This window comes from Miscanthus floridulus, chromosome 8 (genome assembly GCF_019320115.1).
Source record: "Miscanthus floridulus cultivar M001 chromosome 8, ASM1932011v1, whole genome shotgun sequence".
NCBI lineage: Eukaryota > Viridiplantae > Streptophyta > Magnoliopsida > Poales > Poaceae > Miscanthus > Miscanthus floridulus.
Window position 1 is genome coordinate 25,892,087 of NC_089587.1, and position 16,370 is coordinate 25,908,456.

At 42.4% G+C, this 16,370-nt stretch overlaps 1 protein-coding gene across 1 annotated transcript; it reads right to left on the reverse strand.

Moving 5' to 3' along the window:
• Nucleotides 1–12,706: 12,706 nt before the first annotated feature.
• LOC136471383 (uncharacterized) lies at nt 12,707–13,738 on the reverse strand. Its single transcript, XM_066469107.1, has 2 exons — nt 13,202–13,738; nt 12,707–12,780 (listed from the first exon to the last, which is right to left on the reverse strand). Exons 1-2 carry the CDS (start codon nt 13,668–13,670, stop codon nt 12,722–12,724), a joined length of 528 nt encoding a protein of 175 aa, XP_066325204.1. The 5' UTR covers nt 13,671–13,738; the 3' UTR covers nt 12,707–12,721.
• Nucleotides 13,739–16,370: the final 2,632 nt, after the last annotated feature.

Below are 16,370 nucleotides of genomic sequence, written 5' to 3' on the forward strand. Positions count from 1 at the left end.
GGGTTAGTAGTACCACAAAACCCTACTCCTAGTGTCTTTAGCCCACAGTTTAGGGGTCGCAACAGCTGTGGATCGACCCCGCTTGACAAAGAAGAGGCAAATGTGCCTCATCCGGTGGACGACATCACTGAACCCGTCAATGTCAGGTTGTACATCCGTTAGGAATGGACAAAGGACAAGGTGGCGCTCGGCCAGGCCTGGCCTACGGGAGACGGGACAATTAATGGCCGCCCAATTCTACTGGGGTACGCTTGCGTCACCATTGATAGAATACTTGATAAGAAGTTTAACAAGATACCCATTGAGTACCCTGTAGCGGAAGACAGGCTGATACTTGGTCAAAACAAGGGCTCTCAAGTGGCCTGGTTCAAGCGCTTCATTAAGCTTGACCATCAATTGTCCTCTGATGATGAGGACGACTGTGAGTCTTCGCCCACCTGCGATGATCACTCACCATCTCCTAACAGAGATCACTCTCCTCCTCATCCGGAGCCATCACCCCCGAGAAGACAGAGGTCTCCTTCTATTCCTCCTCGTCCGACTCCATCTTCATCAGCCCCGAGAAAGGAGACTCCTCCTCCTCCTCCATCTTCATTAGCGCCGGGAAAACAGAATTCTCGTCGTCATCCTCCTCCTCCACCTCAGCCCAAAACAAGATCAAGGACATCCTCGCAGTCGTAGAAAAGGTCCTTGGATTTGGTCGCTAATGCTCCCAAAGTGGACCAACAGAAAAGAAAAAGGCCGTTCAGTGGCAGCGTTACCCCCTTGATGAAAGAAAAATTTACATCACACATCTCGAAGGAAGATTGTGTTAGTTTCTTCAATCTCTGTGCCTCACTGCCTTCGTATATGTTGAAGTCTGAATTCGAAAGGCAAACACAGAATAAATACGCTACAACAAGAGACGAAGAAATACACAATAAAGATTTAAGGAACATTATGAAGTTAGTCGAAGACAACCCTGATTTAACCATGGAAGAGGCCACAAACATCTATTATGATGTACAAGGGACGGGAACACCGGCAATGAAGTATGAAAGGGGCAATCTTTTGGTTCCCGATCATGAGTATTAAAATCTGACAACATATATGCGCCAGTTACATGAATATTACATGGCTCAAGCAACAGAGACGGACAACTTTGGTTTTGAGGTTATTATCCATTCGCCACATATTTTCCAATATCCTGAAGAAGAGAAGTTCGATGTCGAGTGGGAGTGCTTGTTCTAGCTATACCAGAAATGCTCTCTCGATGTTTAAATGTTGACACTGTGGACTATGTAAGTACCCTACACGCACGATATTACAATTAACTACTCTCTCGAGACACAAATTGTTAACTTTTGAGTACTTCCCATAAATTTATGTAGGTGTATAGCAAAATTTTGCATTCTAAAAAGCAAATGGGGTTACATAGGCTTCTTGGACCCCATGCGAGTCAATGAGAGGACATGTTTGGGTCTCTATGGATGTGATGTGGAAGACCTGAAACAAAGATTAATTGATGTTTTCGACGAATTCACGATGAAGAAGAAAACCCACATACTTCTAGCCTACAACCGCGAGTATGTGTTCTCGGCTTTTAATTTTATGCTTCTTTTTTGTTAAGATTATTCGATAATTAGGATTCTGTGATTGCAGCAACCATTTCGTCTTCATTTGTGTTAACCTTGCCAAAAGTCTGCTCGAGGTGTGGGACTCGAAGAAAAAATCATTTCATCATCTGGATGCACTAGTGGCAGTGCTGAATTAGTAAGCGATCCTAATAACTATTATTTTTTAATCACACATACCACTTTCTAATGTTTCTCCTTTTAATGTTGCTTAGTGTCCGAAGAAGACATATCGGTGGGACGCCGGTCCCATTCAAGGTTGTCGAAATGGAGGGGAAGTACCTATCACAGCCAGCGGAAAACAATGAATGCGTGTTTTATGTAATGTGGGTAATACTTCGCTACATCAGCGGAAAATCGGAAGAAGCCGATAAGTTGGTGCGTATAATCTCCATTTCATTTATGTCTGTTAATAATTCAACAAAATGATTTACTGTTCCTCTTTGGATATCATCTTTTTTGAATGACAGCGCAAGAAATATAAGCACGAAAGGCTGCTAGACATGGAGATCGTCGCACTACAATCGGAGCTGGCAAAATTCATCTTAGCCGAGGTATTGAAAAAAGATAGAGTATTTTCCATTGCACAATCCGTGAAGTATAAGGATCAGTATGGCCCAGAGCGGCTCGCCAGATTATTGTAGGAAGTCCGAGAAGCATGTGTGAAGTCCAAGAACATTTCTTTTTTATTTTGAGGGATCGAGATGTGGATAAAAACATTTGAATTATAATCGTAACATTTGTAATGTTTAATATTGATGGACATGTCGTCTACGTAGCGTATATAAAGCGAAACCCGATTCCACGAAAAAATATAAATTAAAATAAATTATAAAACAATAAAATACGAACGGACCATCACCGCCGGTTAGCAACAAACCGGCAGTGTTGTCGTAACCATCACTGCCGGTTAGAAGGAAACCGACAGTGTTGGCTTGCTCAACATTGCCGGCTTGAACCATGAACCGACACTGATAGTTACATGAACACTGACGGTTTGATCCATGAACCGACACTGATATTTACTACAACACTGCCGGCTTGAACCATGAACCGACACTGATAGTTACAAGAACACTACCGGTTTGATCCATGAACCGACACTGATATTTACTACAACACTGCCGGTTTGACCCATGAACCGACAGTGTAGGCTTGCTCAACACTGCTGGCTTGAGCCAAGAACCGACACTCTTGAAGCAACCGTCACTGTCGGTTGGTACTACAAACCGGCAGTGTTGTTCAACTGGACACTGCCGGGTGGAGCCAGGAACCGACACTGTTTCCTGTAGATCAGTGTCGGTTTTTAAGGACCGACAGTGATGTCAACACCCCATCACTGCCGGTATGTCACTGTCGGTTCAAAATCCGGCAGTGAAGTGGGTTTTTGAACCGGCAGTGATGTCCAGATCTGGGGTAGTGTTTGCATTGAGGGAGGGTATTTCATCCAAGTTTCATTTCATTCTATGTGACATCCATGTATGTTAGAGTAGGTTGGGATGGAACATAGTTTAAGTTCCACCCTAATCCACTTCAACACACATGATTGAGACGAGTACATGTGCATATAAACAAGCTCTAAAACATATTCAAAACTTGCGCTTGAAGTTTCTTTGATTTTATTTTTGACCAGATATATATATATATATATATATATATATATATATATATATATATATATATATATATATATATATATATATATATATATACACACACACACACAAACTGGACTCTTACTCGCGAAGCAAGCGGACTTAGCTATAGGTACTCCCTCCTTCTCATAAAAAGAGTGGTTATGTGACCCGTGCTAGTCAAATTTTCATAAGTTTGATTAGATTCGTAGAAAATATTATTGAATCTTATATCTCTAATTAAGTTTAGCATGGGACGGGGAGTAGTAATTGCTTAGTTATAGTTAATTAATGTATCTTTTGACTTGCCAAAACATGTGGTGTGCTTGGACGAAACTAAAGAGTTGAATGCATGGAAGGAAGATTTGTCGGATCCTACCAGAACTATTTGGTGTACTAGACTTGCTGTCTCAATAGTAGCAAATAAAAGACAGTGATATGTAGCTCATTGGAGGCTACACGGTACCTAATTTTGACCAAATGTTCCCCAACCTTTTTCCACAATTTGCGATGGTGACGAGAAGGGCTTGAAATTTCCGTGCTTTTATTTTGACTATATGTACCTAGGCTGGATCCTTAATCGCAAAGCAAACGGAATTGAGCTACACTTAGTTGCTTAGTTATAGTTAATGTATCTATCAACTTTGAAAGACATGTGTTGTGTTTTTAGAAAATTGAAGAGTTGAGTGCATGGAAGGAAAATTTTCCGGATCCTGCCAAAACTATTTTGTTGTACTAGTCTAGCTTGTCGTCGCACTAGTAATGAATAAAGGCAGTGATAATTTTGACCGAATATATGTTCCCAACCCATGTTCCATTTCTTCTCGATGAGCGCCATCTGCGGCCCGGCGTTGAGCCCTGGTGCATGAAGTCGCATTGCGGAGTTACGCATTCAGACACAACTACTACCCTAGTAAAAAATCTGTAGGACATCCGGCGTGCCCTGTCGTTCAGACGGACAAGGCGACTTTCCACAGTATGCACCAGCGGTTTGCTCTTTTTGCCGTTTCGGACTGCAAAAGCTCAACGATGCTAAACAAGTTCTGAACGACGTGAACTTGCTGTCATGTGATGTGCGGTTCAAATATATATATAGGTCCCTAAATAAACTTTCGAACCACCATCACCATGCCCAACACGAGCAGAAGCTTTTGATCCTAGTATCTGGAGCGAGACCTCGCCACTCTAGTGGTTTTGTGCATTAGGCCAGTCCCAGTGAGAGTTTCATTTTAGTTTCATTTGTTTTAAACAGGTTGTCACGTAGGTATTTTTGATAACATGGCATATTTGATGCTGGGCACCTTTACCAACTATCTATGAGTCATGAAATTAAACGACTATGAAACTCTAGAATGGAATTTTGCATTGAGGGAGGGTATTTCATCCAAGTTTCATTTCATTCTATGTGACATGGCACTCTTGGAAACAACGCCACGAAACTATCCACTGAGACTGGTCTTAACACAATCCCTGCCACGCCAAAGTGAACAACGTTCCCCTGTGTAGTGTCGGGTGGGATATCTAGCCCATTGATTTTGTAAACTTTCTTCGAAATCGATTTATTCTTATTTATTGTAGCCTCTTGTATTGTTTGAGAGTTTTGAACTGAGCTTAACGAGCGCGCCGAGCCAAAATTGAATTAATTCAAAATCATTGAACTTTAATTTTCAATGTAAATCAAAGTGCATTTTCAAGAAAAGGAGCTTTGGCTACTCTCAATGTATTGTATCATGACCCTTCTAAAATACATGAGATATAAGTAGATATACAACTCACCTAATGCATCTATGACAAATAGGCTTAAATATTGTACATGATTTTGTAATATTGGACATCAAGACCATTTGCATCTGAATGAAGCGATACATTCTTCTCTCTTAACATGCCATACGAAAATCATATACGCAAAGTCGCAAACGAAACCTTCTCTAGAGGGTGTTCTTTTTTACAGCTATTAGAAATGCTCAAAGCAAGTTATTTTTCACTTGACATACAAGACGCATGGATCATAACGGAAACACCTCTCATAAGTGGTAGAATAGTTAGTTCTCACCTAAGTGGAGCACTACAACACAGAGATGGATCCAGCATATGGCTTACAAAATATCAGAGGTGGCCGCACGCATAAACAGAAATATAGGATATATCAAATTCTAAAGAGAGTTTTTTCTTCGCCAATATTCAAGAAAGAACTTTCAATTTGCATACAAAATCACATAGATTATCTCCAAATTTAACGACTATTACAGCACATATTTGGTGCCCCGGATTGAATGAAACACACATCCAAGTAGCAAAGATATTGCCCAAATATAACACGCTTCCTTTCAATGGCAGAGGCAGATCTAGTCCAAGATATCCATTAGCAAAACAAGAGAGCAGAGAGGAGGTGGAGGAGTAACCACCCTTGATTTACGGCTTGCGCTCCTTTTCTTGGCGAAAGAATGCATAGAATCCTCCTCCGACGGTGATGCCGGCCATCGCCCAGACGATTGCCGCCACCGCGAGGGGCATGACTGCAGCCACTTTGTAGGAAAACATGATGGTCAGCAACGTGGTCAGACCCCAAACGCAAGCCTTTAACTTACTTCTTGTCGAGCTCCGCTCTCCTCGGTCCAACCACCTCAGGCAGGTGAAGAGCATGACGAGGTCGAAGTAGGAAAAGGAGACGAAGGCGATGTACTCGTAGTCGCCGTTAGAGCGGTAGATAGCCATGCCCGAGTTGAAGGTGAGGAAGCAAAAACCAAGAACGATGAGCAACGAGAAACCGCTGTGGTCCACGTGGCGGCCTTGGCGGACCTCCCGCGGCGGCTCCCTCACCCATCCCCCCGCCTGTCCTAACTCCGCGTGGTGCTGCGGATCATCCATGTCGATCGCGCGAGCTGTCTCCGAGAAAGGGGGTGTGGTCTGTTAACAAGGATGGGGGAGGGAATGCACAGCCGAACGTATAGGCGCTCGTGGAGTCTAACGCGATGCTCCGATTGGCCTACTTTTCCATGTGGGACCCGCATGTGTGCAGGCTTTTGGCATTCGGGGTCCTGTGGACGCGCAAACATCCCAGACTGCATCAGACGCCACGTGGCTCTATCAAGCCTCATGCTTCCAGTGACCCTACTTTGATTCTAATCATCCAAACGATCAAAGGCTTAGGGCTCGGCTTCAGCTTGGCTCGTCATCACGAAGCTAGCTCTTGGATTTCGAAGAATGGCTTAATCTTTTTACTTTAAGGTTAGTAACAAACATCCACTCTTTTGATTTTATTGTTTAATTATCTTTGTTTTGATGGCTACATTGCTTGATTCTCATTCTAGTTCTTTCTTCATTCTAGAGAGTACTTTTCTAATTGGACATTTGTGCAAGGCTCAAATTGTAGTGAATCCATCATCCAAAAGGTTGGTGTCTATGAACACATTTAAATTCTTAGCTAATTATTTCATGGTGGTCAAGATCATCATTGTTAGTATGTGATGCTATAAATAGTTCTTAGAAGTAGAGTAGAATATATGTTCTTCATTATTGTGCAATAATTGTTTTTTACTATGATTTTCAATTTATAGGGATGGGGCTACCAATTTCAATTTTTCAATAATTAGTGTACAATAATATTTTCCAAAAATGATGCTTTCGAGCTACAATTGTTGTTCATGAAGCTCGATTTCTTATTAATTCTTTGTAATTACTGTCTCAGTATTTTTTTGTGCAGAGATGGATCGAGAGTGGATGCATCTGTCTCGAACGGACAAGCGGTACATGCATGGCGTCAGCCAGTTTATCACCGATGCCAAAGCCCATGCTGGGAATGGGAACCCTGTCTTCTGCCCATACAAAGATTGCAAGAATCAAAGGAACTTTCGTCAAATTGAGTCTATACGATCGCACTGGATTACTAGGGGGTTCATGCCAAACTATACGATATGGACTATGCATGGTGAGGTTGGTGTGAATGTTTTGTAGGAAAACTTTTACACAAGCTCTAATGTGCCCTTGGGATAAGAATTTTGTGGAGGTCGATGAAAAAATCTATTGGGTCCAAGATGTAATTCACCATTTTTGTCTCATTCTGCACAAAGAAAAATATATTAATAAAAAAAGGATCAAAAAAACCTCAGATCTTGTTTCGGGCCTTAATTTGGGTATACATACTTGCCAAAAAAAATTCAAGTCATTTCGACAGAGACGGAGTATACATTCTTCACAGAGGTACATGAGCCATTTCATCGAGCCATGACTATACACATAAGTTATCAAGGTTTCTATGGTTCATACGCATTCCGCTGTCGTATTGGTCTCAAACTTTTTCTTAGGCTTGCACGTATCACGTGTGAAGGAAACACCTAGTTTGAGATTTTCTGGAGATGGTTTGCTACTTTCAAAGGTTTAATTAAATTTCCGCACGACGACACCGATTTATTATAGGTTGAACTGAGTCTACCCACAAAAAGATCTAGAATGGTGTTAAACTTTTACACAGGCTCTAATATACCCTAGGGATAAGAATTTTGTTGAGGTCGATGAAAAAATCTATTGGGTCCAAGATATAATTCATCCTCTTTTGTCTCATTCAGCACAGAGAAAAATATATTAATAAAAAAATGATCAGAAAAACCTCATATCTTGTTTGGGGCCTTAATTTGGGTATACATGCTTGCTAAAAAAATTTTAAGTCATTTCAACGTAGGCGGAGTATACATTCTTCACAGAGGTACATGAGTCATTTCATCGAACCATGACTATACACATAGGTTATCAAGATTTCTGTGGTTCATACGTATTTCGGTGTCGTATTGGTCTCAAACTTTTTCTTAGACTTGCACGTGCCACGTGTAAAGGAAACACCTAGTTTGGGATTTTCTGGAGATGGTTTGCTACTTTCTGAGGTTTAATTGAATTTTCGCGCGACACACCGTTTAATTACAGGTTGAACTGAGTCTACCCACGAAAAGATCCAGAATGGTACCAAACTTTTGCATATGCTCTAATGTGCCCTAGGTATAAGATTTTTGTGGAGGTTCATGAAAAAATCTATTGGGTCCAAGATGAAATTCACCCTCTTTTGTCTCATTCAGCACATAGAAAAAATATAATAAATAAAAAAATTGATTAGAAAAACCTAAGATCCTGTGTGGGGTTAGAAGCACTCATAGCACCTGGCCAGTGACGCTCTGTATATACAACCTTTCACCTTGGGTCTGTATGAAGCGGTCGTACATCCAGATGCCACTACTGATCCAAGGGCCAAGACAGCCTGGGAATGACATCGATGTGTTTCTGGAACCAGTGATCGATGAACTAGTGGAGATGTTTGAAAAGGGTGTACCGGATGTTTGGGACGAGTACAAAAAGGAACATGTCACGATCAAGGGAGTACTTATCGCTACAATCACCAACCTGCCAGGTCGAGGTTCGTTGTCCGGAGAGAAGACAAAAGGCTATACTGGATGTGTCGAGTGCTTGGACGACACCGATACGGTAAATCTGCCAAATAACTCAAAGATAGTTTATATGGGACACCGTAGGTTCCTACCTAAGGATCACCCTTACCGTATGAACAAAAAAGATTTCAACGGTATTATTGAGAAACGCTTAGCTCTAAAATATCGGGACGGACCTACGATACTTCGAGAACTCAATAAACTAGAGGTTGTCCTTGGGAAGGGGGACAATGCAGTAGCAGCGCCTGATGGGAGCGTTTGGAAGAAAAAATTGGTTTTCTGGAAACTACCTTACTGGCCATTTCTGAGTGTACGCCACTGTCTTGATCCCATGCACATCACTAAAAACGTGTGCACTAACACTCTTAACACCTTGATGGACACCGGACGGACATCGAAGGATTCACTAGCCACACGCCTGGACATGCAACACTTGGGAATCAGGAAGGAGCTGCATCCCGTGGAGCTAGAGAATGGCCAGTTCGAACTTCCGGTTGCGTCATGGACATTGAAGAAGGAAGAAAAGCGTGCGCTTATTTCTTTCTTCAATGAACTCAAAGTCCCGACGGGCTACTGTGCGAACCCGAAGAGGCTAGTGAACATGAGAGAACTCAAGTTCAACTATGGCCCTATGAAGGTCCATGACTGTCATGTCATTATGACTCAGCTGCTCTCTGTTGCCCTGCGTGGTATCCTCCCCCCAAAGGTCTACGCCCCAATCATAAAGCTTTGCTCGTTTTTCAACGCGATCTCAAAAAAGGTCATTGATGTGTCCACGCTAGAGCAGCTGCAGCGGAACATAGCCAAAACTCTCGTTAGGCTTGAGATGCATTTCCCGCCGACTTACTTTGATATCTCATTGCATCTGCTCATTCATCTTCTTGACCAAATTAGAGCCATTGGCCCAATGTACCTGCATAAGATATTCCCTTTCGAAAGATTAATAAAAGTTTTCAGGATGTATGTTAGGAACATATTCAGGCCAGAAGGGGGCATGGTTGAAGGATGGTCAACGGAGGAGGCCATTGAGTTCTGCACATATTATCTAGACATCAAAAGGGTCGAAGTTCCAGAATCTCATCATGAGGGAAGACTACGTGGCAAAGGAACGATCGGGGAAAAATCTGTTACAGTAGACGACCTTGTTTCTTTCAGACAGGCACAGTTCGCTGTTCTCCAGCAAGCCGAGGGTGTGATGCCATACATTGATGAGCACAGGCAATCGCTGCAAACTCTGTATCCGAGCAGGTCACAGGCTTGGCTGGATAAAAAACATAAGGAGGAATTTGTCAGCTGGTTGCGACGTCGCTTACTTGGAATAAAGTTGGGTAATCAACTGGATGTCTTAGCCAAGGGACCTTCGAGTACATATCTTAAGTACCAAGGGTATGAGATCAATGGATTCACATTTTACACAAAAAAGCAAGATGAAAAGAGCACATACCAAAATTGCGGTGTTCGTTTTGATGCTCACGACGAAAACGGTAACGTGCAGGCGATAAACTATGGTTTTATAGAGGAGATATGTGAGTTAGCCTACGGTCCATTGAAGACAGCTCTTTTTCGCTGCTAGTGGGTTCAGCTCGAGGAAATCAACACTGACAGCGAAGGGTTCACTAGTTGAGGGGGTGAAGTAGACAACCATCATAATTGGACCAAAGAAACTGTAGCTATGAATTATTCCAATTAATTACAGAAAAGTATAGATCTAAAGCCACAACAAAAATTTTATACTAAAGTATACCATATTATATGTTCGCTGTGTAGATCTACTCATGTGGAGTTCAATAAAATTGGATTTTTTATTTTATGATTTTTCTGTGATTTACTATGATTTTTCAAAGATTCAGTCAAAATAAATAAAAAAGAAAAAGACAAAACCGTCTTCAAAATTGCTTATAACAGGGCCAGGGGAGGTAAGATGAACGGTTTTAAAAGTTGAGGGAGGTGTTTTGCCCGGTTTTAGAGTTCTGGGAGGAAAAACGAACTTTCGCAAAAGTTGAGGGAGGTAATGTGAACTTTGCGCTAGCGGCTAGACCTGCAGATGGAAAACAGAACATGGGCTGCGAAATGTCACTAGGCGGACTTCCCTTTCCCTTCCTCTTTTGGGCCAAGGATGAACAGCATTTCTTTTTTCCTTTTCTTAGACAATTGCCAGCCCGAACTCACATTATAGCACAAACCGGGGCCACCCATTTTAGATCTAAAGCGAGCATCACCTCAAAAAAAAAATCAAAAGCAAGCAAGAGTGAGAGCCTAGCAGGGTTCTTGTTCTCTAACAGCTAATCGAAAGCTCTGCTAAACGTGCATACGTGAAAACGGCATATGAAATCAAAACCAAGCAAAAAAGAAAAAAAAAGATAAAGCCGAAACTACAAAAATATAGCTTTCCTAAGCTTTACCATTTTCGTTGAAGCTAAAAAACTGGTCAAAGGGAAACTTATCAAACAACATAGTCCAGAGAGATACTCACTCCCAACGAAGCACACACGGCCCTATTCGCTTCGCTGAAAAGTCAGGCTGAAAAGTACTGTTCGCTGATTTGTTGTGAGAGAAAAATACTATACCATGGCTGATAAGCCCGGCTAATAAGTTCAAGCGAATAAGGCCCATAGCTGCGGCTGCTGCGGCCACTTGAACCGAGCACATTGAATATAGCTCACCTCCTTTATGCCCAATATTTAATTTACTGCTGATAGAGGAATATCATTTGGTACCTTCATTGAGAAGCTCAAGTGAATATCGACCATGCCACATTTACTTCCACAATTTGAACTAAAAGAATATGTATCTAAATTAATAGAATTACTGCAGCCAGGTTTTGCTATTAATTTTTCTGTCGGTCGAAGGAAAACCGACATGAATTTTTTAGTTTCCAGTAGTGTACCTGAACACATCTTCGGAGGGTAACGCATCCAAATCTGGAATCTGTTCCCGAGTGAAACGAAATCAAAGATATGGTTTAATCAGGGACTTATTTCCGGAAGAGGTCGAATAATTTTACATTATTATTGTGACGAAATTGTTGCCCTCAGATGATTTTCTGTCGGGATCATGTTTCCTGTGGTGATTTTGATGATTGCCACGACAAGATCGCTATTGCAATCGTTGATTTCATCAATAAGCGGTTAAGTTGTGGCCATTATCTGTAAGGGGAGAGGTGCTTCTGGGCATCCCAACGAAGATAGATCTCATCATCGTTGGTCACGGAGGGAATATCAAGGTCTTCATCCTATGCTACTTCCGACGATGCAACTGCCGATATTCTTTCATCGATTCAGATACGTTTTGGACTAGTTCCGAAGCGTCGGATCTTGCGGCATGTCAAATGTTTTGGGGTTCGTCGTTGGACTGGGCATAAGGATTGCACTTTAGCTCCGGCGTTCGAGGGATGCCATTGGGGAAGAAGAAGATAGAGAAATCTAGATAGAATATTGTGTATTTTCTATTTTTTATATTTTTATATGTAATTTGGGGATATACTATGTCAAGTTTTAATATAATCCTCCTTCCTTTCGAAAAAAAAACACATCTTAGCAACGTGTAACGCATCGAAATCTGGAATATGTTCTCGAGTAAAACGAAATCAAGATATGGTTCAACCTGCTTATTTCTGGAAGGGGTGTCAAATAATTTACATTATTAGGGTATGCGAATTTGAAGAGCGGAGAAATTGTTGCCCTCTATGGAGAGAACTCAAAACCATAAATATCCGCGGCCTGTGTCATATTTGCCTATTTGGGTACTAATAATATAATTTAGAATTTCTGATTAGTCGCGTCCTTTTCTCACAGGTTCTTCCATACAGGGCTCAACCAAATGCATATAGAGTAAATGGGATCCGTTTAAATGCACAAAATATATCTTAAAAAAAGATCTAAACATTCCATTTTGCAGTACAACCATGTGTAAACCGCACGCCACTATCATTAAGGATCGAATCCTCCTTGAGCTTTTATGCTTCATCCTTATATTACATTCTGAACAACCCATCTCATGAGAAAGTACATCATATATTTCATTGGAGACGATATATATCCAATCAATTGCGCGGATCTTGCCTAAGCAACAAGAAGATTTTTTTTTTTTTTGAGGAATCAGGAGGAGCAAGAAGCTCCTACTGTAATTTATTAAATAAAGGGACAAACTCAGAGTTTACAAAGAGAGAGAACACAAAGAGAGAGAACAAAGAGAAGAGAAGAGAGGGTTCAGGAGACAAAAAAAGAGAGGAAGAAGATCATGGAAATTACAAATGAAACTGAATCCATGATCTAATAGAGGGGTGATCCTTGCTTTTGCTCTGTGTAGCAGCATAGGCGCCTCAGCCGTGAGAATTCTCTTGCAATCATCAACCGAAGCATATGCAAAGTTCAGAGATTACTTCATGAGGCTGCTGCTTCGAGCTGCAAATAATCAGTCGTCAGAATTTTGACGAGTTAATCGCCACTAATAGTCTAGTACGTACAGTAATATGGCTCCAAATTTATAGTACCATGACACTTGAGCTCAAGATCCAACACATACCAGCTACGTCGGTGAAGCATGTAGGCACACCAGCCTCCGACCCCGAGAGCTGTCGCGCCTGCGGCCACCAGAAGCAGCGGCACCGACGTCGAGGACGGCCGGATTCGCGCCAATAACCTGGATACTTGAAGGACCCCGAGCGACAGGAAGAGGATCCAGATGATGGCGTCCAGCTGCCTCGCCACCCAGCATCCAAAGAGCCTGACGAGCAGGAGGGCGACAGCGACGTAGGTCACCCCGGCGGAGGCCACGGACACCAAGTCGCCCCACGAGATGTACATCACCAGGCCGGAGTTGACGGTAAGCAGCATGAACACCATGAGGAGCTCTCCCTCTTGGTGCTCATCCGTGGTCGTCGTCTGCTTTGCCGGCGAGGGAGGGGCGAGAGTAGCCATTACTAGCTGTGGGAAGGAGAGGAAGAAAGAGCACGCACAAGGAAGTATGTATCTTTTCACTGGCAAAAACATGTGCTGTGCTTCGAGGAAACTAAAGAGTTGAATGCATGGAAGGAAGATTTGTCGGATCCTACCAGAACTATTTGGTGTACTAGACTTGCTGTCTCAATAGTAGCAAATAAAAGACAGTGATATGTAGCTCATTGGAGGCTACACGGTACCTAATTTTGACCAAATGTTCCCCAACCTTTTTCCACAATTTGCGATGGTGACGAGAAGGGCTTGAAATTTCCGTGCTTTTATTTTGACTATATGTACCTAGGCTGGATCCTTAATCGCAAAGCAAACGGAATTGAGCTACACTTAGTTGCTTAGTTATAGTTAATGTATCTATCAACTTTGAAAGACATGTGTTGTGTTTTTAGAAAATTGAAGAGTTGAGTGCATGGAAGGAAAATTTTCCGGATCCTGCCAAAACTATTTTGTTGTACTAGTCTAGCTTGTCGTCGCACTAGTAATGAATAAAGGCAGTGATAATTTTGACCGAATATATGTTCCCAACCCATGTTCCATTTCTTCTCGATGAGCGCCATCTGCGGCCCGGCGTTGAGCCCTGGTGCATGAAGTCGCATTGCGGAGTTACGCATTCAGACACAACTACTACCCTAGTAAAAAATCTGTAGGACATCCGGCGTGCCCTGTCGTTCAGACGGACAAGGCGACTTTCCACAGTATGCACCAGCGGTTTGCTCTTTTTGCCGTTTCGGACTGCAAAAGCTCAACGATGCTAAACAAGTTCTGAACGACGTGAACTTGCTGTCATGTGATGTGCGGTTCAAATATATATATAGGTCCCTAAATAAACTTTCGAACCACCATCACCATGCCCAACACGAGCAGAAGCTTTTGATCCTAGTATCTGGAGCGAGACCTCGCCACTCTAGTGGTTTTGTGCATTAGGCCAGTCCCAGTGAGAGTTTCATTTTAGTTTCATTTGTTTTAAACAGGTTGTCACGTAGGTATTTTTGATAACATGGCATATTTGATGCTGGGCACCTTTACCAACTATCTATGAGTCATGAAATTAAACGACTATGAAACTCTAGAATGGAATTTTGCATTGAGGGAGGGTATTTCATCCAAGTTTCATTTCATTCTATGTGACATGGCACTCTTGGAAACAACGCCACGAAACTATCCACTGAGACTGGTCTTAACACAATCCCTGCCACGCCAAAGTGAACAACGTTCCCCTGTGTAGTGTCGGGTGGGATATCTAGCCCATTGATTTTGTAAACTTTCTTCGAAATCGATTTATTCTTATTTATTGTAGCCTCTTGTATTGTTTGAGAGTTTTGAACTGAGCTTAACGAGCGCGCCGAGCCAAAATTGAATTAATTCAAAATCATTGAACTTTAATTTTCAATGTAAATCAAAGTGCATTTTCAAGAAAAGGAGCTTTGGCTACTCTCAATGTATTGTATCATGACCCTTCTAAAATACATGAGATATAAGTAGATATACAACTCACCTAATGCATCTATGACAAATAGGCTTAAATATTGTACATGATTTTGTAATATTGGACATCAAGACCATTTGCATCTGAATGAAGCGATACATTCTTCTCTCTTAACATGCCATACGAAAATCATATACGCAAAGTCGCAAACGAAACCTTCTCTAGAGGGTGTTCTTTTTTACAGCTATTAGAAATGCTCAAAGCAAGTTATTTTTCACTTGACATACAAGACGCATGGATCATAACGGAAACACCTCTCATAAGTGGTAGAATAGTTAGTTCTCACCTAAGTGGAGCACTACAACACAGAGATGGATCCAGCATATGGCTTACAAAATATCAGAGGTGGCCGCACGCATAAACAGAAATATAGGATATATCAAATTCTAAAGAGAGTTTTTTCTTCGCCAATATTCAAGAAAGAACTTTCAATTTGCATACAAAATCACATAGATTATCTCCAAATTTAACGACTATTACAGCACATATTTGGTGCCCCGGATTGAATGAAACACACATCCAAGTAGCAAAGATATTGCCCAAATATAACACGCTTCCTTTCAATGGCAGAGGCAGATCTAGTCCAAGATATCCATTAGCAAAACAAGAGAGCAGAGAGGAGGTGGAGGAGTAACCACCCTTGATTTACGGCTTGCGCTCCTTTTCTTGGCGAAAGAATGCATAGAATCCTCCTCCGACGGTGATGCCGGCCATCGCCCAGACGATTGCCGCCACCGCGAGGGGCATGACTGCAGCCACTTTGTAGGAAAACATGATGGTCAGCAACGTGGTCAGACCCCAAACGCAAGCCTTTAACTTACTTCTTGTCGAGCTCCGCTCTCCTCGGTCCAACCACCTCAGGCAGGTGAAGAGCATGACGAGGTCGAAGTAGGAAAAGGAGACGAAGGCGATGTACTCGTAGTCGCCGTTAGAGCGGTAGATAGCCATGCCCGAGTTGAAGGTGAGGAAGCAAAAACCAAGAACGATGAGCAACGAGAAACCGCTGTGGTCCACGTGGCGGCCTTGGCGGACCTCCCGCGGCGGCTCCCTCACCCATCCCCCCGCCTGTCCTAACTCCGCGTGGTGCTGCGGATCATCCATGTCGATCGCGCGAGCTGTCTCCGAGAAAGGGGGTGTGGTCTGTTAACAAGGATGGGGGAGGGAATGCACAGCCGAACGTATAGGCGCTCGTGGAGTCTAACGCGATGCTCCGATTGGCCTACTTTTCCATGTGGGACCCGCATGTGTGC